This window comes from Mya arenaria, chromosome 6 (assembly GCF_026914265.1).
Source record: "Mya arenaria isolate MELC-2E11 chromosome 6, ASM2691426v1".
In the NCBI taxonomy this organism is placed as follows: Eukaryota; Metazoa; Mollusca; class Bivalvia; order Myida; family Myidae; genus Mya; species Mya arenaria.
In genome coordinates, this window is record NC_069127.1 from 20538120 (window position 1) to 20561923 (window position 23804).

The 23804-nt window shown below is 33.2% G+C and overlaps 2 protein-coding genes across 2 annotated transcripts; both read right to left on the bottom strand.

Moving 5' to 3' along the window:
* Positions 1–940: 940 nt before the first annotated feature.
* On the bottom strand, positions 941–9011 carry LOC128238183 (probable serine/threonine-protein kinase mkcB). Its single transcript, XM_052953808.1, has 6 exons — positions 8956–9011; positions 8374–8499; positions 5306–5419; positions 4351–4464; positions 1969–2068; positions 941–1411 (listed from the first exon to the last, which is right to left on the bottom strand). The coding sequence occupies exons 1-6, from the start codon at positions 8966–8968 to the stop codon at positions 1072–1074; spliced, it is 807 nt and encodes a 268-aa protein (XP_052809768.1). The 5' UTR covers positions 8969–9011; the 3' UTR covers positions 941–1071.
* A 3073-nt stretch (positions 9012–12084) lies between these two features.
* On the bottom strand, positions 12085–21573 carry LOC128238185 (uncharacterized). The gene is made up of 4 exons (XM_052953809.1): positions 21472–21573; positions 17942–18067; positions 14250–14354; positions 12085–12909 (listed from the first exon to the last, which is right to left on the bottom strand). The coding sequence occupies exons 1-4, from the start codon at positions 21482–21484 to the stop codon at positions 12458–12460; spliced, it is 696 nt and encodes a 231-aa protein (XP_052809769.1). The 5' UTR covers positions 21485–21573; the 3' UTR covers positions 12085–12457.
* Between the last annotated feature and the right edge of the window lie 2231 nt (positions 21574–23804).

The following is a 23804-nucleotide window of genomic DNA, read 5'->3' on the forward strand; positions in this document are numbered from 1 at the left end:
CACTAGGTACATTTGATCAAGTCAGTCCTGCTTGTGAGGGCAGGAACTTAAACGCTCCAAATATTCCCACAGCTCACGATCATTCATGTATCAAATGGCACATCCATTTTTCATCGAGCGTAAATCAAACCCAATATGAGCGTCGTCGGTCGAAGTCTTCTTGCACGCAACTATCATGTCATGCACGATTGCTTCTTTCATTTTTAGCAATATTCATTGATGAAATAAAATAAACTTACATTGATATTAATGTGCAAATCACATCATAGAGCATAGATATGTAAAATCCAAAGAAAAAAATGGTTCAAATTTGAACGATACAACACAATCAATTGCGTTTATAATAATACAATGACAAAAACTGGGACAATCAGATTAGTCGAAAATTTAAACATAATCTCTGCTGAGGGGCACAAGGCAAGGGCCCAAACGACAATGAACTATTGTCACAAGCATATAAACATCACATACACAAATACAAACACCACATAAGTCAGTGTTCTCTCTTTCTCGGACTGTTGATATAACTGGCAAGGTACAAATGCCGATGACCCTGGCATTTGTGATTATTCTGATTACGAACCATATAGTGCAGTAATTTAAAATCGAATTGATGTCGAAACTGTTCTTTGGCAAGATACCTCTGATAGGGTAACGATGAAATTTCGTACCTTTTATACATGCATCAAATAAAAGATAGTTCCTAAACATTTAGGAATGATATTGTTTACGGAACTGGCTACGGGATCGGCAGAGTACATTGGCACGAAAACTAAAACACCCAAACAACTCCATTTAGGACATAACATATAGTTATTAACATTGATTTTTAATTCTTAAAAAACTTAAATACAATCAATGTCATATTTAAAATGTGTCTAAATAGTAAATATGCATTTATAATATATACACACATGTACAGTAATGTGATATAGTCATTGCAAAGTTCAAATCTCTCCAATGGGTTTATTATTACAGTTAAGATATATCTTAATCCAAACTTATTCATCAAAAGTAATGTCTAAGAATATACAACTACTTTCAGAAATACCCTCTTGTCAAAGATGAAGATTATTGCAAATCTTCCTTGGTTTTATCATTTCCCACTGCACCGTTAAACGTTGTGTAATCATACTGATTGCTCGATTCAATATGCTCATGTTTGCGTTTAATAACGCTAGTGTATTCCGGAAATATGTCTGTTTCATTCCTCCTCACATGATTATAGTAATGCTCAGTGTTTGAAGAGTCGTATAAAGGGTTGATATCATATGTTGAAGATCTGTCCGTGTCAGAATCGATGATGTTTGACGCATCCTTCTCTGTACTAGTGCCGCAATCCGGAATATCGGTGAGTTGGGTTGGGACATCGACATTTTCACCATTTTTTGCAGACTGCCGTTTGCTTCGTCTGTCAAATGTATTTGGGTTACATGCTGATACTAAATACATACTGTACGTACTGATATTGTTTCTTATTCCAATTATTTACAAATATTTAAGGGGAAGGATTGTATATTACTCATTTCTACTGTATTCTTATCCTAAATATAAAACATGTTTTTATAATAATATGTTATGAACTGTTTCTTTACAACATATTTTTAAACAAATACAATATATTTACGTGAAATTCCTTAAAATTATTTATTCCGCCGTGGCAGCATATAAACACAAAATACAACTACGATAAACACTATTTCACTCGGAACCACCTTCGTACTTCTCACACTTCTTCCTTTTCTATATTCAATCTATATCATAATTTTGCCCTGTTCTTCTTTAATACTCTATTTTCTCAACAACAGCTTTAAATAGTGTTCACATAATCTGAATATTTACTGATGTAAAAGTTATACAAAAGTTAATGAAAAACAAACAATCCTATACACCCGTATTTTAATATGCCAAAGGACTAATTTTTTAATGAACTACAATGGGGGGAAGCAAAATATGTTGTTGTTGTACCGTTTAAGAAGGAAAACTGTAAAGACGACTGCAACAAAAAGACACACGCCGACTGGTACAGCGACCTTCACAGGTAATAGGTCATTTCCGGTGTCACTGGCTGTCAACAAAAAAACATTTAGATAGATGTTCAATGGCATATATATCTATATATAATATATGTTCGTGCTTGCGTGCGTGCGTGCGTGCGTGCGTGCGTGCGTGCGTGCGTGCGTGCGTAAGTGCGTAAGTGTGTGTATGTGTGTTTGTTTCCGCGTGCGTGCGTGCTGCGTGCGTTCGTGCGTGTGTATGTAATACCAAGTAAAGTTTCAAAAAAATATAACTACTCTTCAAAACTTTCATTATAATTAATTAAATTGAATTTACATTAAAATTAAGATTTAAATTAAATTATTTTAAATTAAATAAATTAAATTAAATTAAATTAAATTCAACTAAAATTAAAATTAAAATTAAAATAAATTTACTTAAAATAGAATTAAAATTTAATTTAAAAGAAAAAATAAATAGATAAATAAAATGTTTTTTTTTAAATGAAAGCTTAAATATTATTTAGTGAACGACTTAATGTTATTCTGGGAAAAGCAACAATGAACAAATAGTATAGCATAAGTATTTAACAGCTCTCTAAGATCTTAGCTTAGTAACAAATTCGTGCTGAAAAATTATCATCCTGCTGTACCAGAATATCATATCGTATTCTATTCCTCAATCTATTCATAAATAATGCCGTGAATATATTCATAACACACAACGTATTCATTGAATAATAGTATCTAGTACAGGTTAATAATCTCTGCCCGCAAGAAAAGTTCTAGAACAAAATCTTATCCTGACTAAGCAAATTTCATCTATCGTCCAACCATTTTTGGTTAAGACGAAAGAAGGTTATGACTTACCTGTAAGATCTGCGCTCTGAGAGTAATTTACACCAACACGGGTTAAGTATAAAATGACCACTCTCGCGCGCCCACTACAGAAGTCATTCTGGTTATCTTACAGGTAAGAGTACAATTTATTATTTTAGGAATATATTTCATTATTTTATTTAGATTCTTTTTTCATAAATTGTTTTAAGTCTTTCTTATGAAAAATGTACTGAGTTGTTTATTGAATAAGATTAAAAGAATTATTTCGTCAATATGTTTAGTATTTTATTTGAATTTCTGTTTGCTTTCATATTTCTTGAACTCATATAATTCTAGCAATTCCTCAACAGTATTCATATGTTTTAGAAAAAATCATTTATATTTATTCTAGTGACAATAATGAATTTTGTTACTATTCGCTATGTTAAAAATTGTATCATGATATTCATGTGTTGCTTTCAATTAAATTTGTTATTTTATTGTATACTTGTTCTTGGTATTTATCACAAATTGTTATCTATTGTGATTTTTTCTAATAGAGAAGTCATTCTGGTTATCTTACAGTTTTGTCTTCTGGTCGTGTTTCGGATTGAGAGACATAACCTGGTACCTCTCAATGAAAATTGAAAAATGAATATGAGCTTCGCTTCCCCAGTTGGTACGAACACCAACATCAATAACGAAACCAATCCGTAACATATGTGTTAACTTATGCATGTGTGCCTATGTGCTAGCGTACGTGCGTGCATGCGTATGTGTGTTTGTTTCCGCGTGCGTGCTGCGTGCGTGCGTGTGTGTTTACGTGTGTTTGTTTCCGCGTGCGTGCGTGCGTGCAAGCGAGCGTGCGTGGATGCGTGCGTGCGCGGCAAGCGAGCGTGCGTGGATGCGTGCGTGCGCGCGTGTGTGCCATCCTGCTGATAGCCTAGCATGCCCGTTTATGTCAGGTGTTTTGTTTTGCTGTTGCGTTGTTTAAATCACCAATGTATGAATTGTAACTGCGTTTGTTTTTGTTACTAAATTGTTCATCATCTAGTTCAGGTAGAGGAGTAAACTAAAATGTAAATAAAGTCAACACTGTTTAAGCTAGGCTTCATGATCATATTATATTGCTTGAAAGATGCTGCTGAAGAAAATAATATAATACTCTTTTGCTAATTAATGATTTTAATCTTAGTAACTTGGTCAACACTTAACAGAATAGTTCCAAGTAAGACCAGTTCCTGTTCATGAACAGGAATACAGTGTAATTGTATTTGTGTTCAATGTGTTAGTCTTGAATAAGTTTATGTGCTTCTGAAAATGTAATCATTCCAGATGCGGTATTTTGTATTAAATGTACTTTGCATTTTAACTTCTGTTCCCATTTTAGGTAACCTAAATGTCGTCTCTATGTATATTTGGCCATTAGGGGTTTAATTGTGTCCTTTACTTGTGTATTACCTTTTAACCCAGCTTAATGTCAAATCATATAAAACTTTTCGTATAATCAAATAAACCAACAAAATCTTACCACCTGTGATATTTTTACGCCCTGTTGCATTTGATGTAGCGAAAGAAGTTGGAGCTACAGTGCTGTTTGTGTTAGCTGCTTCTCGCGTTATCCCTTGTGTCGTCATTGTGCTTGCTTCTGCGAAGGGAAAGCATACTCAATGTCAGTGTGTATATTTGAATATGCATAGATGTTGCATTTACATACAAAACACAGTACCTTAATTGCAGGTTCTATTTTACTTATATACATTTAATACATACACATATATTTATTTATATCCTATATTTATATCAAATTAAAAGTTTAGTATATATGAAATCTTAAATAAATGTGTCCCTCCTTTTTTATATAAAGTCGATTGGTCCGTATATCAGTGTAAAAATCAGTTTTATGGACCTCGCCAAAAATATAATGTGGACTGCTAACGTCATACAATATGAACCGCTGACTTCATAAACTGTTGATGGAGGCTTGCGATTTTCACAACAGCAAAACATTGTCGCAAGTAACATTTTTGTTCAATAAAACATATCATATAAAATCTTTTCACTGACCGATCCGGCAAGTAGGCAATACAAACATTTTTTGGTTAATAATATTTATTGGTTACTCGTTTTCCTTTGTATGTATCAAAACGTGCATTTCATTTAAGCAACGACATACATGATATAAGTACCAATTGTAACGGACATTAGAGTGTGAAGCAAATAAATTGTCCGTTTGAAAGTAACAGCTCCCTGTACTGTATAAGGTATTGAAATTTAATTTTACATTTTTGAATGAAATGAGCGATAATGCTTTTAATTAGGTGTTTTCATAATAAAGATATATTTTTTATGAATGTCCAAAAACTATGTCAGAATAATAAATAAGTACAAAAATGATGTGTTTTTAAAAAAGTAATGTTAAACCTGATTTGACTAACGTAAGTGGGTTCGATTTGTAAACCAATTTGTTACACAAATAGGCTAACAACCTGTGATATTACGACGCGCTGTTGCATTTGATGTGGCAAAAGGCGTTGGAGCTACAGTGCTGTTTGTGTTGGCTGCTTCTCGCGTTATCCCTTGTGTCGTCATTGTGCTTGTTTCTACAATGGAAACCAATACTCAGTGTCTATATTTCAATCGTAATATGCATAAATATTGCTTTCTCATACCAAACACATTTAATTGTTTACATATCAACATGTTTTAGAGCATAAATATGTTACGGATCATTTTGACTTTGAGAATTATAAGTAGAATTCATACCCGCCCGGAAAGCTTTTCTATTCGTTGACCGATCCGGCAAGGAGGCAATCCAGTCATTTATTGATGAATCACAATCAATATTTACACCTCAATTTCAATTCATTAAATTAACCGCTTTCCGGCAATTGCGAATATATTCCGATGAACACTACATCATCAAATATGTTCGAATAGCAAATTATCGCAAAACAATAAACATGTAATTTAAAATTGGAAAATTGTTTATCAATTTTATCGTTTGTATTGTGACAGCAGGACCTGAAAAAATTAAACCAACAGGTTGTCATAAGTGTTTCAGTTTTACGTTCAAAAGTGATTTAAACTGATTGATTTATTCTCGCTTTATTCGGAGTTCACACCCTTTAACCAACACATTTGCGTACTTACCCCGATAATAACATCAACCCCACAGTTCTTTCATGTCCTCGTGTACAAGTAACGCGACGAGGACCAAGACGAGGACCAATTAACAATCTTTAGAGGAATTACCCTTATGAGTTCAATGGCAAAACTCTTTACTAGCATTATTAATACTCGACTTATGACTTGGGGTGATAAACATGAAAAACTACCAGATAGCCAATTCGGTTTTAGAAAGGGGTACTCCACAGTCGACACAATCTTTAGTTTAAATTGCTTGATTGAGCATATGCTAAACAACGGCAAACGCTTGTATGTAGCCATGGTCGACATGAAACGAGTTTTTGACTCTATTAACCACTCTGCGTTATTGTATAAGCTATATAGACTCGGTGTTTCTGGGAAAAAGTACGGACTTTGTATGACAAAGTGCGGTGCAAAGTCAAACATTGTGAAAAGATGTCCGATTTTTTTTGAAATAGCAGTCAGTTTGAAGCAGGGGGATGTGTGTTCTCCAATTTTTAGTCCTTATTCGTAGAAGATATGGAATTTTATATTGAAACACTTCCTACAAGTGGATTTTTAATCAAGGAATTGACCTTACTTCTGCTTATGTATGCTGATGATATGGATTTGATAGCTGAATCTCCTTCAGGAAAGCCTGAATGCGCTTAAAAACTATTGCGATTAATGGGGATTACAAGTCAATACCGACAAAACAAAGGTCATCGTTTTTAAAAAGAGAGGTCGTTTGAGACAAGGTGAAACATGGACATATGATTTAGATTTAGAAATGAATTCAATTATCTAGGAATGGTGTTCAGCTCGAGTGGATCGTTCGCTTTAAATCAAAATATGCTAACGGGAAAGGGCCTTAAGGCTATGAACGCGCTAATGTCAAATTTAAAATCTTTTGACTTTACAAGTTACTTTGACTTTGCCAAAACATGCTGTCAACTTTTTGATGCATTTGTTAGTTCAATATTGAATTATTCATGTGAAGTGTGGGGTTATGTAAAGTCTCAAGAAGTAGAGAGGCTGCATTTAAGATTTTGTAAACGACTGCTAAACGTTAAACTTTCTACAAGTAACTGTAGCGTTTACGGAGAACTGGGACGATACCCATTTACCCGGCTAATTAAATACTAGCTTAAGGTCGTCAATACAGACAATTGTATTATTAAATCTTTGTACGATCACATTTCGACTTTGTTTATAGAAAACATAACTGGTGTAGCAATATTAAGAATATTCTCGACAAATTTGGTTACACTTTTGTATGGAATAATATAGACAGTGTTATTATTAAGCAGTTTATATCTATGTTTAAGCAGACAGTTGTAGACAATTTCATGCAAGAATGGCGAGAGAGTCTACAAAATAATGGTTTGTTGACAGTGTATAAACATTTAAAACATAACCTTGAATATGAACAATATCTGGACATTGTTACAAACATATCACTGCGTAGCTATTTAACAAGGATGTGTGTATCTGGTCACAAATTACGTGTGGAAACCGGACGATATGGATCGCAACGAGTCAATAGAGAAGATAGACAATGTTTATTATGTGTTAATGCTTTAAGAGACATTGAAGAAGAGTTTCATTTTGTTTTGAAATGTGATTGTTTCAAAGACATTAGAAAACGTTATATAAGCAAGTATTACACTAGAAACCCGAGTATGTGGAAATTGATTGAGTTTTTTTCATCAAATAAAATATTCTTATTGATAACTGATTGTCCTTTGTAGTGTCAAAAGAAACCGGTTATTTTGCTTAATTGACCATATACAGGGAAATTTTGGAGTGTGATGCAAAAATAGGCTTTAACAAAAATACTTCCTTGTACGGTATAGGGTATTGAATTTCAGTTTGTTGTGCTGAATGACATGAATGTTTTGAACCAAGCCTTATGGCTTGAATAGGTTTCTTCATTATTAAGTAAAACACACTGTTTTTAAAATGTCAAAAACTATGTTAGAGGAGTTTAAATAAATACTAGTTAAGGTTCTTTAAATTTGAAGCAAGGATATAAAATCTACGTTTTACCTCATTTGACCAACGTTAGCGGGTTTAATTATGAAATCAATACTAATATTAGATAAGTAAATCTCTGAAAACAGATCAACACGAACCTACTTGGTATAAAATCTTTCACAAGATACCGGAATGAATTAACTAGGGTCTTGTGTTTAAATTTACTACGCTGGTTATAAAATGTATTTAATCTTAATTAAAGAACAGTAGCGGGTAAAATTTTAAAAAATGAGATAAGGGCAAGTATATAATTAATTAATTATTGATCAAAGATCAACATAAATCTTCGTTCGCATAAACACGTTACCTAGATACCGACATAAATATACAATGGAAATAATAATGTTACAATATATTGTTGTAAACCAATTAAATCTATAATACTCCCTACCTTGACAAATTGGTTGGGAACATATATCCTTGTCCATACATCCACGGTTATTCGTCCTTGTCCGTGTCCCATTTCCGCAAGTTACACTACACGCAGACCAGGATTGACAAACATGGGAACACGATGCTTAAAGGCAGAGCATGTTAAGAAGTGAGATTTTACTCTAATAATATGCAGTCAATGTAGTTTGAATAATAACGTTAACAATCATTGTTCTTATTTACCGTTTTTAACTGTTACAACGAAACGATGATGATGTTTTGGTGTGTTGTTTTTTGCATTTAAATATAACGTGCTTCGGAGTATTCAATAATGATATCATGCATAGAGCGAATAAATGGCCAAATTCAGTTGAATTATTGCTTACTTTGCTTGAAAAATAATAAAACCACATTAGTTACATTTGGTTATGATTATGCAAAATGACATGCATCAAACAGAAACATATGGTGACCTGTCAAGCTCATTTTTATATAGTTTTATTGATTCTACTACTTTTTTAAGTATTCGTATTAGTTTTATTTAAAAAAGTAGTAATAAGAATACTTTAAGCGATAAAAACAACATAATAAATACACTCACAACAAGAGGCCATTCCTTCAAAAGTTTAACAACCTGAACAAGGAAGTTAATTTCTCCGGTTATATGCTCACATCTGATTTGAAAGATCTCCCTCGTCTTGACACCATAATCTCTTCCGAATGATTAAATCTACTAAGAGTGTCATTAAAATGTACTTAATTTATATATATTTGTAATACATCCATTGCGATATCTCATCCGTTCAGCCACGACGGAGATACCTTTCTATAGCACAGTCAATTAAGCACACTATATTGACTGTAAACACAAACTACGTTTGTTTTCAGACAGTTAGATCTAAAAATTGAAATAAAAGTAACATCTTATAACGATCAGAAAAACGACATTGAATATTTGGACGTGTTGGTTAGAAAAATGTTATTCGTTATTCGTTGTGCTGGTTTGACAAATGACATTTGGCATTATGAACAAATGTGATAATAGGCAACAATCGTATATGGTAATTAACGATTGTAGTAATGTTAAACCTGTACCTGTTAAACCTCTACGACCTACTATCAGAGCGGATTACCTTTAAGCAAAACGTATAAATATTCATGCATCAACCTAAATTAAGTCATACAGGAATGAGAACACAACCTACATGTTCAGCCAAAGAAATTGCAGATAAACAATTATTAAGGCTTTATTATAAGGAATTTCAACTTTGCACGTCAATTTGTCAGCCCATGAGGTTGTATTCTTAGTTAGTTAATTTACATAAAGTAATACCTTATCATTAAGAAGGGATCTTTCGCTAAGCTTACTCCTCCCATTCTTAATAATTAACATTTTAATTCATCTTATTATAACTGATACATATATCACCCATACTGTAGTTTCACAACATAATAATGCAATATCAGACCATTATGTCAGCGCTTATTTAAACAATTGTGAATGGTAAACCGTAGCTTTTTAAATGATTAATATCAGATCAGAATAGAAATGCCGAAAAGAGTTTCATGTTTGCCCTAAATCATGCTCGAACTATATGTTTATCAGACATGCTTTGCCTAGATAATGATGATACTATTTTTTATTAACATGGCTTAATACTTTAAGAACACTTTTAGTCGCATGTTAATAATTTAAGAGAATACAAATTATTTAGAAGAAAGAAGCCATTCAATCTGTATCTTTCATCGTAAATTCTAGATTGATTTGATTAACAATTACGAACAGTATATGTAAGCATTTTTAATTACCCAATGTTTTTCATTTTGCCTTTTTTGTATGTTGTTGAGTATTTTTCGTTACAGTGAACGTTTCATCGTTTATAACACGGATTGATCAACTATCGTTAATATTTCATATAAGGTTAATACGAGAAGAAAGTTTTAAAACTTAAATTGACACTCGTTTGAAAAATAAATATTATAAATATTGGAAACACAATAAACTGTTGTAATCTGTAAATGATGATTTGTAGCCGAATGACGACAATACCATAGGGTAATGTTTTTCTACTCCATTTTGACAGCCGGATCAATGGTCAATATAGTGTTTTCTCGTGATTAATTGGTGTGTGTTTAATTGGTCAGATTGCATCTGTTTTAAGGTTAGATGCTCAATCAGTGTCTACATGTCAATTAATCATATGCTAAAAGTAACTGTGGCCTCACTCCGTATATTTAAACAATATTAATTTTGTTCTTTTTATTATTTTATTTGGATTAGTATAAGAAGGCAAAATAAATCTCAATAGATACAATGAGGTCAGTTCATCTTAGCGGTGCTTTTAGCAAAATACAACCGATATATAATCAAATTATGTCGTTTGTAAATCTGCAATTGGGAATATCTATTCCCACATACTATCATCTAAATTTTGGTCGCTATTTATGACGTCATAAGTATTCGGCTTACACCTGAAAAATAGTTTCACCTCGTCTCTTTTTCTTTGATCGTTAAGGAAGCTTTTTAACATTGCACCCATTACAGTTCAATGATATAGTAGTTATATTTAAGTCCGTGCGATTAAATAATTGCCCTTTTCTCTTTGAGATTGAGATTGGGGTTTTCCTCATTCGTGCCACTTTTGTAGCACGAATGTGTGATAATGAGCAAGAGAATAATAAAGAATGATTAGTGAAAGAAAAACATATTGGTACCAAATGATAAGTATTAAATAAGACCCTCAAATAAAACATATTCCCAGAATAAAAAAAAAAATATCTGACATATGAAAACTGCTGTCTTTTGCCGATTGGTGTTAATATTGAGCAAGGTTTCAGCTTTTGATTTAGTCGAAGTGCTGCCTTAGTTTACCTCAGTCAAGAGCCCCTGAGGTCATTTTTCAAAGTCCTGGCTTTGTTACGACGCCGATGGATAAGCCATGGAATACGACCCCATTGAAATTGATGGGCATCATTCCTACACAAAAAGTGGTGAAGAGGTGAACTTGGCTTGAATCTTCGACCGCAGGGTTGACAGTCAGGTGTTAAACCATTAGGCAATGATCAATCTGGCCTAACTTCCGTAGCGCGTTGCATTATGTTTAGTACAGTCGGCTTTGCTGCGTTAGTGGCACATGGTTATGCAGTTATCAACCTGCGGTTTGTTTACATGTTGAATTGGGATAAATATACCCCTGAGACAATTGAGATTAAGGAGATGGTTGAAATGAAAAATACCATTAATGTATGTTTAAATTGTTCAGTGTTAGTTTGTTGAGTGAAAAGCTGTATGAGTTTACAATGATATGTATTAACGTGTCTTTGACGTTTCCCCAGTGCCATTAAACCGGGTTTATGTTTAAACTTTTTGCTACTGAGCATGTTTCTGTAGCTTTTCGCATAAATATTGATCACGTAATACATATGTAAGTTTGTTGAATGGCTGTGCTTGGTGAGATAATTAAGTGGGTTCTTTTTTTGTAATTTGCAATATTGGCCGGTTTCTTTGCTGAATTGGCTCTCTTGAATGCCCTTTTGTGACGACAAATTGAATTCCGAATATCATTTTTGTGATACCAAGTATGACAAAGATACGTATAGTGATAGTCTGGTTTAATGTTTAGGATCTATTCCTGGCAATATACAATAGATTGTGTGTGAAATTCAAGGCATGGGTATTGATGCCATGTTAAAAGAAAAAAAAGAAAAAAAGAAATTGCATTCAGTTTATTTCCAAATTTTACGTATGAAGGGAGGATTTGCAGATACATTGATTTACTTGAGGAGGATAGTATTTTAGTATTTGTCCTGTAATTTTGTTACCCATCTACGTAATCTATAAAAATGTCTCAATAACATCTATGTTTTATCCAACAAAATGACGGCTCTTGTCTCTTATGATAAATATATTGGATAAAACAGTATAACACAGGAAAAACCCCAATAAATATAGATAATTTGAAAGAGGTAATTATGATAAAGATCTCACCTATTTTTCTCAGAAACAAAATATTGAATCTTACTTTTTAAAGAAGACATTAATTTTTAAGGAAATTGTCTATTGCAATAAATAATATAAAGTATGGTTGAATACGTTAATGAACCTATGACAATATTAAATCAGTATAAACTCTTGTTGGTTCATCATTAGTTTCATTGTTCTGGTAGATAGCTTGTTGTAGTTTCTCATACTGAGATACATTTTCGGGGTTTTGAACAGCTTGATCATTTTCTTTGTCCTTTTTGTTCGGGTTTTTACAACTGTTTGGTGTAACAACTCTCCTGTTTTCCATGGAACCGTGATCTGTGACACTTGAACAGACATTGTAATAACCACCGTCATTTCTCTGCCCTTCTATATTATAATATCCTGTTCCTGGGGTTATGGCTTCTTGAAGCTTGTCGTTTCTTTCCTGTTCAATCGAATCAGGCTGCTGTCGGTTCCTTCGTCGCAGTACCAAATATACCGTTACCACGATTAGGATCAGCAACATCACACATACGATTGGAACAGTTATCGCCACTGTTTTAAATGAATTTGAAGACTTCGGCGGTTCTTTAAAAGAAAAAACCCCACACACTTTAATTACACACGCAGATCAAACAGGAAATACTGATATACAAATCTTTGAATAGGATCCTTTTGGTTACATATGAGATATTGCCCGATCTTGAATGTTGATCCTGGCAATTCAGAATCTGTTTTTCATACAACATATTCACATATTTTGCAATTATTGTAAAAGTTGTGACCGTTGCAAGTGTTTTGATAATGGCTTATTTGGATGAAGATTTACTATCAAAATATTGTCAAATAAAAACACTTCTGAAATAGTTTGTACAAATTATAGAAATCTAAAACAGCTGGATAAACAACGGGTATGTCCGATAATAATATCGTTTTAACAATGATTGGTCTTCCTTCAATGTTATGAAAAACATCTAAATGCATCTACACCAGAAAGGAAACATAAGCAAACATGTCAATACTATCTTATTACAAAGCAAATATAACAAAAATAACAGATATGTACAGTGAAATCAATTATACATTTTAATTACGATATACCCACATGAATAAACTGGTTTTTTTTTCATTTTTTGCTCTTCTGATATAATACAATAATAAAAACTACAAAGAAAACACAAGGTTGAGGCTTATTAAACTCTAAATGAGAGACACACATAGTCGCAGAGCAACAAAAAAGGAAAACGAATAGATTAAAAATTAATACATGTTGCTGCCTTTCAACGGCCAACAAAAGAAGTGTCAACTGTGTGTTCAAAATAGTTTATAAGTAAATGAATTCTTTTAAAATCGTATAAATATTTCACATATTTTCTTTTAAACAGTTAACTTTATTTTACTCTAACTATAACAACTGTATTTGTTATCTTGTTGTGGGCGTAAAGAATTAACTCAAGGATTTATACAGAAACCTTTCTGGAAAATGATTGCAGTAAAATTATCAGTTTATGTTTTACAATTTTAAATTAGTTTGATATTTGGAATAAAGTCTACGCAAAAGGCAATTCCTCAGTCATTATTTCCAATCTTACGTTCCGCCTTCATTCAGTTATTCAGACTATTTGTCCCATATAATCTGTTCAAAATCAGTGTATTCGTCTGTGTGTTAATTAGACGTTTGATTGACGTCACAAGGTCACCGATGGGCGTCCCTTGGCGTGCCTGGGGGACGCCCATTGGGTTCCAATGGGATACTTCGTGCGCCAAGTTAGACCGTTGGGAGCTGAGAGTCTCATTTTCGTTACACATCATATATTTACACCAGCGATTAACTGTGTCCTTCATTGTTGGGTAAGTATTCTACATCTGAATATGACATTTCAAGATGCTTTTAGTATAAACAAATATTGCAAAAATTGGTAAATCACCTGCGATTTTATGACGCTCTGTTGGACTTGATATGTCGAAAGTCGTTGAAGATACAGTGCTGACTGATCCTTGGTATATCTCTTTGGTCGTAAATACTCTTGTTTCTACGGTGGAAAACCAACATTTATGTTAATCCGAAACTCCATTAGTGTTGCATGTTTATTCAAATCACAGTACCATGTTTACAAACGCCTCTATTATTCTTAGTAGGGACCCACAATGGCAAACATAATAAAAAGGTGATGTGTTTTTTTTCATAGTTCCTTTTTTAAACCTCTTGTGTGTCTAGTATTGCAAACAAGTTGGTTGAGTGTGATCTTGTCTTGCAAAATATGAAAAAAATAATATTAGACCACTTAAGGAATTCATGAAAAAATGTAAAATACCCAAATTGAAGTTATCTTTAACCATTCCCTAAAATAGATATCCCAAATTTATATATACTCTAATGAGTATGATTGTAAAGCAATTAAAAGGAACGGACAATGATTGAACACTGAGGATCATTATTTTCACTGAATGACCTCAGGTATTTTAGGGAAAGAACTATCCTTACCACAAGGAATAACACATTATGTTTTAATTGAAAGTTTTCAGCTTCCATTTAAGCATACATTAAAAGTAACAAAAGGCACAGTAAGTGTTGAAAACGCCGAATGAATTAAAAAATGAAGGTCATTCCGTTTTTTTTTCTTTAATTTAGATTTTCGCAGGGTTTTACTGATATGAATTATTATCAATACAAAATAATATGTTATATCAAAGATCGTTAGTATAGAATAATTTTGCTGTATAAAATTACTGAAATGTTGATGTAGGATTTTAAACTAAAGGATTTGTTTGGGTAGGTGTTTAGTTTCATTGTGTAGTAATAAGGTGTCCATACGTATTCATTGGTGTCATGGGATGTGGTCCTAGAATGTTTGGGTAATAATGGATGTCTTATTGTGATCATTGGGTAGTCCTGCAGTGTACTTGGGAAGTAATTGATGGTGCTTTGGTAGTCATGGAGCGTGTTTGGGCTGTCCTATGGTGTTATAAGGTTGTTCTAAAGAGTGCGTTTGTAATACTGGGCTGTCCTTGAGTAGTTGTGTGATGTCCAGCAGTAGCTGTGTAGAGTCCTTAGATTTACCTTGGATGTCATTTGGTAGACATGAGATGTACATTGGTAGGTATGAAGTGTCCTTTCGTAGTTTTGTAGTGTACTACACCAGTAGTAATCAATAGTGCGTACTTGCGTCTCTTGCGTTGTCGATTGGTGTCCTTAGGATATCCTTAAATGTCAATTCATACATTTGGAGGGTCATGGTAAGGCTCGAGTTGCTCTTTTGAAGTTTTATGGTTGAATTTGGGTAATGATTGAGTGTCCTTGTCCTTGGTATTGGGAGTCCTTGTGTGTCATTGGGTTGTCATGGAGTGTCCTTGGGTAGGCATGGACCTGGGATGTATTTGGTTAGTCACGGTGTGTCCTTAGCAAGTCCACGGGTATCCTTGGGTAGTCCTGGAGTGCTATTTGGTAGTTCGTTGGTGTCTTGGGTAGTTTTCGGGTGTAATGCCGTTTTCTTGGGTTGTCCTTGGGTGTACTTGTATTACCTAGGGAATCATTGGGTAAACCTGGCAGTGTCCTTGTGCAGTTCTGGGGTGTCCTCGACAGTCCTGTGGTGTCCTTGGGTAGTTCGGAAGTGGTCTCGAGTAGTTTATAGTGAACTATTCGGAAAATCTATTATAACAGTGAGCAGTTTTGGAGTATCAATGGGCGTCATTGGTTAGTCACGCTGTGTCCTTTGGCAGTTATTGGGCAGTCACTGGCTATCCTCGACTAGTACTGGTATGTTAATATGTAGTCCAGAGCTGTCATTGGATGGTTCTGGAGTGTCCTTGGGTATCTGTGGAATTTCCTTAGGATGTTCTGCAGTGTTAGTTTTAAAATGTCCTCATTTAGCTCTTCGGTTTCTTTTGTTAGTTTTTAAGTGACCCTGGGTAGTTTCATAGCGACTTTAGGTAGCTTAGCTAAGTCATTATGTTATTTCTGGATGTGTGAAGGTAAAGGGGCAGCTTGAGGTGTCTTTGAGTATTCCTGGTGTGTTCTTGGGTAATTATAAGGATGTAAGAGGACGTCAATCACTACCAATTTTGACCAAGCTTACATACAGCCAAACATGTTGATCTAACAAGTGTCACGATCATTTGGTTGAAACATTTATATCATCAATTGCTTCCAATTATGTTATTCGATCATTTAAGGTAGTGATTTACTTCACTCTACATGGGATTGAACTTTAAATCATATGGATAATTTGACCTATTATTTGTATGTGTTATGTAGATAATCGAATTTTACATGAATGGTCTAACCATTTTCATCAATAGTCGGTCGCAATTGTCGCGTTATAAAGTTACAAGGTTCTTTTTCCAATATTTCATCTAGTTACCTTCTCTTTTTTACCGAATTAATAAACTAACTAATCTGGTTTGTATTAAGGCTGAAGTCAAATGTTCATGAAATTTAAATAACAATTAATGTGCTAACAATAAACTACTCTCGATCGATCGAAATTGCTCATGTGAATTAGATAAGAAAGTCGGGTAATAAGATTTTTATCCTTTGTATTTAATCCCTTTGTATACAAAGTTTCGTGTTCAAAGTAAAACATTCTGAACTAAAATATAGTTATAATCAACGTGAAAACAACTAAAGTATATTTTAAACAGTTTGTTTCAAAAGAAGTTGTATGTCTAGTTTCCAGTAAACCAATAAATCAGAAATGCACATGAGACAAACACGATCTAAATTTAATCCGATGCCAGTTTGTAGTGAACAGAAATCAATTAATGTAAATTAACTATTACAAACTGCTTAATCATCCCGTCCTATTCAGTGAATTTATTGATATGTTTTTATCTGTTTCAAAAATCCTATATATAACTCGCTTATTAACTTATTTGTATTCAGTGAAATAGCATTATGCAATAAGATTGTTCTTTTCAAATGTTAGAACAATTGATCTGATATAAGACAACTATTTGATAATATAGTATATTTTCATTAAAACTAGAATATTCTCATGGTTGATGCTTTTTCAAAATTTTACATATAGCCCACAGGTAAACCATGGATACCATAAAGATAAAAACTTTTGCTGGACCAGATTCATGTCCAAAAATTGTATCACAAAAAGGAGCGTGTCTCACAAAATTGTATCTTTTTAATGCTTTTCTAGGGTTTAGTCCCAAAATATATGTTATATACATTTAAATATCAGAAAACTTCGTTTAATGTTATTTGTACATTTCTTTCATTGACCGATCCAGCAAGGTGGCTAGCCTAACTTTTTTTGGTGGAAAACATTGAATGATACATGCATTTCCTAAGTATTGTATATAAAGGTTATTTCGATTAAATGATCGTATTCAGTAAACACTTACTTAACATTAAGCGAAGCGAATAAATGGATCATTTGAAAAAAACATATCTTGAAACTTTTGAATGTAGGTACGATAACGAAACTTACTTACATTACACAAAATATATATACTAGTATATATATATTTTTATAAATGTTAAGGACTGTGTCAGACGAACTTAAATCTGTATAGAAGTAAGCGCCTATGGTGTTTCAATTTAATAAGATGGTTATAAAATGTAAGTTAAGCCTTATTTGACTTACTTTATAAACAGATTACGCCCTACCTGGACATATTGGCTGGGTGCATGTCTCCTCGTCATGACATCCTCTGCGATTTTTTCTTCCCCGGTACCCACTTCCACAGGTTACACTACACGCTGACCAGGATCCACAAGGATCGGAACACGACGCTTTAAGATGTAACAGGTTTATGATGTGGTAATAAATCCACTTATTGAACAGTGCATTTAATTTTGATAAATATGGTATCCTGTTTCAAACGTTTCAAAGTGATAAAATATTGTGAAGATTCTAAATATTGGAATACCAATGACAAAGTAATAGATGGTCAAAATTGTCAACATCAGACAGTTGAACTAAAGTGTCAGTAAATGTTGTTTACATGTTATTATAAAAAGTCGTGAAATTTGACCATTTAGAATTGGCGTTTCAGCACGCTTCAGGTTCTTTTTACTTAGCATAGTTTTGTTATATTTACACCTTGTATAAAGAAAAAGGTTGATTTTCAAGCATTCTATTAGCTTTACACGTGCATGATTGCATGACTGTTTAACTAGTTTGCAAACTATCATTATTGTCTTTCAATGTTGAATAGACATGATCAAAAACTGTGAAATGATAAATCACTTCACTAAAATTAAACATTTTTTGATTAATTTAATATAACTACAGTATATATGTTCAGTCATAAGAAAACTGCAATACTCTGTAATGTTACAAGATCAAACAAAATGATATTTTCCTGTTTTTTTTAAAAAGAAAATATCAGGTTACCTTTATTTTTCTGTAAATGGATATTTTTTATAAGATACTAAAATAAATGTGTTTAGATCTGAATCTCTGATAATGTGATTGTAATAAAAATAGAAGAAGAATATACTTGTCGCACTGTGTTGTCCTTGAAATATAGTGGTGGGCATAACACAAATAATATTCATAATTCATGGTAACACATGGTACAAAATGATAAAAAAAAATCCAATAGTGTTCCATTTCTTTAATTGTATTCATTATTTCGATGGTTGAAGCTTTTTTAAAGTGTGTTTTATAAGGCTACTACAATTTATGAGCTTTTGGAATAGTTTATATAATTTATAATAAAGTTCAATCATGCATGAAATGTTCTTGAACAGTTCAAATGAATCTCAGGGGTTACATCTAGGAGTGTTCATTAATTCGTCATACATAGTAATGCACTATAAAAGTTGTTTTAAAAATTGTAAAAACCAGATGCTATACAAAAAATAACCTTCCACAATTTCTACAAATCAGAACAGTTGTAGATCTGAACTAGATCATTATATAACAATTCTAAAAATATTTATTTTTTTGTTGAAGAACATTTCAGGCTATTAAAATCAGTTGTATGTAACCTGTTATAATTTGAAGTTGTGAAAATAGCACCTTTGCTAGTTGGTATTTCAAGGTTTTGAAAAACTCATTTAATGCACAGCTTTGTTTATAATTGTTGAAATACTATTTTGTTCAAATCATGTGATGGGTATGTATTGGGTCGTTTTTGTCATGGTTTCCAATTGGTTTAATGTTCCTATATTTCCCGCACATTTTGCATGATGGCCACAAAGAAGCAACTGTTCGTTCTGTTTAGTCATTAGAGTTGGAAACAAAATTAAAAGGTCGCCGATGTAACCATTAAAGTTTCACAATCAAAATAGATCAATACAGATTGATGATTTCAAACAAAACATATTGTTCATTCAATAATCAACACTTCAAAGTATTCCATTGACCATTTGTTGCATTATGGCTTGAGTGTATGATTTTTTTGTTGTGTCTGTTCGTCTGCATGTGGTGTAAGGTTGTTTTTGGTGCTTGTACTTTTGAATGTGATGCTAATATGTTTGTGTCTTTTAGTTGTCGTTTGGGCCCTTGCCTTGTGCCCCTTAACGGGCATTATTTTTAAATGTTCGACTTCTTGCCTTGTCCCTGTATTTTGCATTGTATTATTGACCCCTACTATTTTCAATGCCTTTTGTGACAGGAATTTGAGACGAAACTGCATATCGATACCAAAATTCAGACATCACAGAATACACAGAGTGAAATACAAAAATATCCGGTTACGATACCTTAGCTCTTCACACATATAACCTTTGGTTCTTTAACATGCCCTTTGTTAAAACACCGATACAAGGAATACAACTTTCCTTTGTTCTAACCATTTCTGAGTTGACCATTTTTTCAGAGGCACAACTTTAATGCCGGACGCTAAGTGGATGTTACTGGATATGCGTGAAGAAAGCGTCGCTAAATATTAAATATTATTCAAATAGCATTTCATTTTCTAACTGCCGGATCAGACCAGATAGTGAATTCCTCACACCAAATAAAATTATCCGCACCAGTTACAGTTTGCTGCTCTCGGCGATTTCGATTTGGCAGTCCTATTAAGTTTCTTGAATCAAAGAAACGATACCAGTTATAGTTGTTTACAACGGAACCTATCAAGCATTTCTGCATTATGAATGCATAGCCAATGAGATCTGTGTTTTGGTTGATTGGACCAGTGAAACCCTCAGTGTCGCTTGATTGAAGCGAATCAATCGATGAAAAACCGGTAATCACAAGTATTAACTATTTGTAGTAACAGTAAAATCCTACGTTATGGCATAATTGTGCATTCGGCTCGAGGAGCCTTTGATCTCAGTTCATACCACGCGCCGTTTGCAATATAATTCGTCATAACCCAGGTTATCGAAATGACTGGTAGTTTTTGGTTGATATGAAATTGTTCTCGCGCCTTTGCAAATTAATTCACGAAAAGCAAAATAGGTAATATCATAGAATTTATGAATTAATGTTGAAACGGCGTGCCATAGGAGACTGTTGCCTGAATTGACTGTGTCACTGATATTGTGGAGATGTTTTTTACCTTTGATCATAACGTTTTAAATAACTTAAAATGTCGACTGCATGGTCCGTGAAAGTTGCCACTGATAATATTTATCCATTTACCATGCCTGACTTGTTTGTTTCATAATTGTTCCACATGTACAGTTACGATCAAGTTATAAATTGAGAAGTACGGGTAATTACATGTCTTATTCGAAATAATGATCAATGGTGTATGCTTGTTTATCAAGATATATACAAAATGCTACAAAATAGAATTAAGAATTGTGTGTTTAGATATAGGTTCCATAGTTCAAACACGATGTAATTATAATAGATACAAAATAAGCACAAGTTATTGTATTAGAGATATATAAGTAGTGTGTGTACAGATATTTAGGAAGAATAGTAGTAGGGTACATACCATATTGGGGAAACTTTGCCAGTCAGGTAATGATCAAAAACGTTTTGAGTCTTGTATGAATTTATGAATATTATCAAATATTATAAGATTAAATTAGCATATCGACTTACATACTTGAGTCAAAATATTAAATCGACAATATGCATAATATAGTTCTTAAATCCTACAAAACACGTTACATTTAAACAACCGCCATATAAGAATAACACGGACGTATGTGACGTTTACATTAATTTATTAATATCTATATAATTCCTTTGAAAGTGTAATAAGAGATGAAAAAACAAAGGTACTTACCACAAGAGGGCATATTCCTTCACAAGCTCAACAACAAAAACACGGAAGTTAATTTCCCCGTTCGTATCCTAATCTTTGATTTGAAAGATCCACCTAGCCGTGACTCTATCATCTGTTCCATATGAGTAAATATAATAAAAGTGTCATTTAAAAACACTAAAATAGAATAGTAAAGTTATATATGTCTTTCGATTTTTCATCTTGTCAACCATGATCGGTGTCTTACAAAAGTAATTTATAATACACAATATGCATGTAAGCATATAACAAAATTAATGAGGAATTAATTAAATAGGTAAACACGGGTGGCGCATTTATAACCTTTCATTCAGAAGCCCATATTAATATAAAATCCAATACAAAAAGGGTTACATTTACAATAAAAAAATCAAAATGTTGAAAAATATACAGTAATCTTCATCTGACAATTCTATTTCATCTCTCTCCTTAATACCTCAATTCTTCATCTAAAACATTGAAATTCTTAATAATTAAGCCTAGTATTTAATGATTGCCTTTTTGCAATTCCTTAAGGTAGTTTGTATTCTCAGTAATATTATGTTGCACTCCCGCAAAGTCCGATTCTACATGGAGGGGGGAGGGGAGGGGGGGTTATAGGGAACGGTCCTCGGAGCCTATGCTGTATAGCCGCATTGATCCATTTAGTCAAGAACTCAAACTTGTGCACATCAGACATTCTTATTCGTTCACCTTTTTACTTCCATGAGTTTAATTGTTCAAATGATACGAACACATGACTTAACACTGTTTTTATGACAATTGGTCTTTTAGGGGTAAAATTACCCCAAAACCTTACGCCCCACAGTTTGATTCTTTCAGATTGGTTTTGTCATGAATTTGTTATGACTTTTAACAACATAAAGCGATGTTGGTCCGTAATTAGCACACACATGATTGTGTTCATATGAATTCCTCACACGTGTGTGACAAATTCGTACGATTATGTCACAAGTAGGTGTTGTATCGCGTTTGGTCTGGTTCGACGAATAGTTATTGTCGGTCTTGTCTCATTTTCTCTGCTTGATAACTGAACATAATTTATGATAGGGTAGGGTAACGTATGTGCAAATGACCCAATAAGTTTGAAAATGCTGGGAGCGCTGGATCCTGATGCACAACTTCCGGTCTGGTGTCACGGGATCTGCTGAATCCCAACATACAACGTTCGGCTTTGTATCGTGTAGTCTGATTATTTACAACGCGTAGTGTCCGGACTGGTGTCTCGGATTCTCTACTTGCCCAAAACTCACTTTTTTAGATAGAAAGTAATTGATTCCGTCCGTAATATCATCTCCTTTGATCGGTGAGAAGTTATGTCATTCAAAGAACGTTTTTTGCAAAGAGTTCTAAGAATATTTGGCTTATATGTAAATTATGTTTTGCATACATTCGAAGAATGTTCGTTTTGTTCACCAGGACAAACGGAGTAGCTTCCAGTGCTAGTGTACTTATCAGCCACTCTATAAATGTATCTAATGTTTGTTTTATTATAACGCAAAAAAGTTTCAACTAAATCCGTGTTTTGTAAAACTTTTTTTCCGTCATGGCCGTTTGACCAAATTAGGGAACGTACCTCTAGCGCTATCAATGATATTTTGCTTAACGATGAGCTTGTTCTAAGCTTAAAAGCCCGTATGCAATGTTCTAGAGTTTTAATAAATGACATTAAAAAATGTTCAAGAATGACTGTGGAACAGAAATATTAAGGATCATTAAAAATTTTAATAAAATGTCAAATGGTTTTGCAATTGATATTACTGAAATCAAACTACAGTCGAAACTCGTTGGCTCGATATCTCATGGCTCGATATCCTCGTCGTTTATTTTACTTTATGTTCATATAAAATTTGATCGGATGGCTCGATATCTTGAGGGTCGATATATCTTTACGCTCGATGTCATTTTCGCGGTCCCAAGTACGAATTTCACACTTTGTTTTGTTTGCTTGGATCGATGTCATTTTCGCGGGTTCAAGTAAGAATCTCTGGTTTGCTTGGCTTCATTTAGCACAAGGCGCTTATTGATAAAAATGGCTTGATTTTATTTAATTATTACCAAATTTTAATGGTTTAACAGTTAGATTTAACATCCCATTACTTTTAGTTCTGTCTCTAATTGCTATCCTTGTATAAATTTCAATGCATTTTGATATAACTTATAAGCTGTTTGTGTTACTAACTGTTTAAAATTGCTTGTTTGTTTCGCATAAATGTATCTTTATAGTAAATAAAAAAATCAAATGATATTTTCTAAGTATCGAGTAAGTCCTGTTACGAACTGTACGATGTGTAATCATGTCCAATAAATACTCT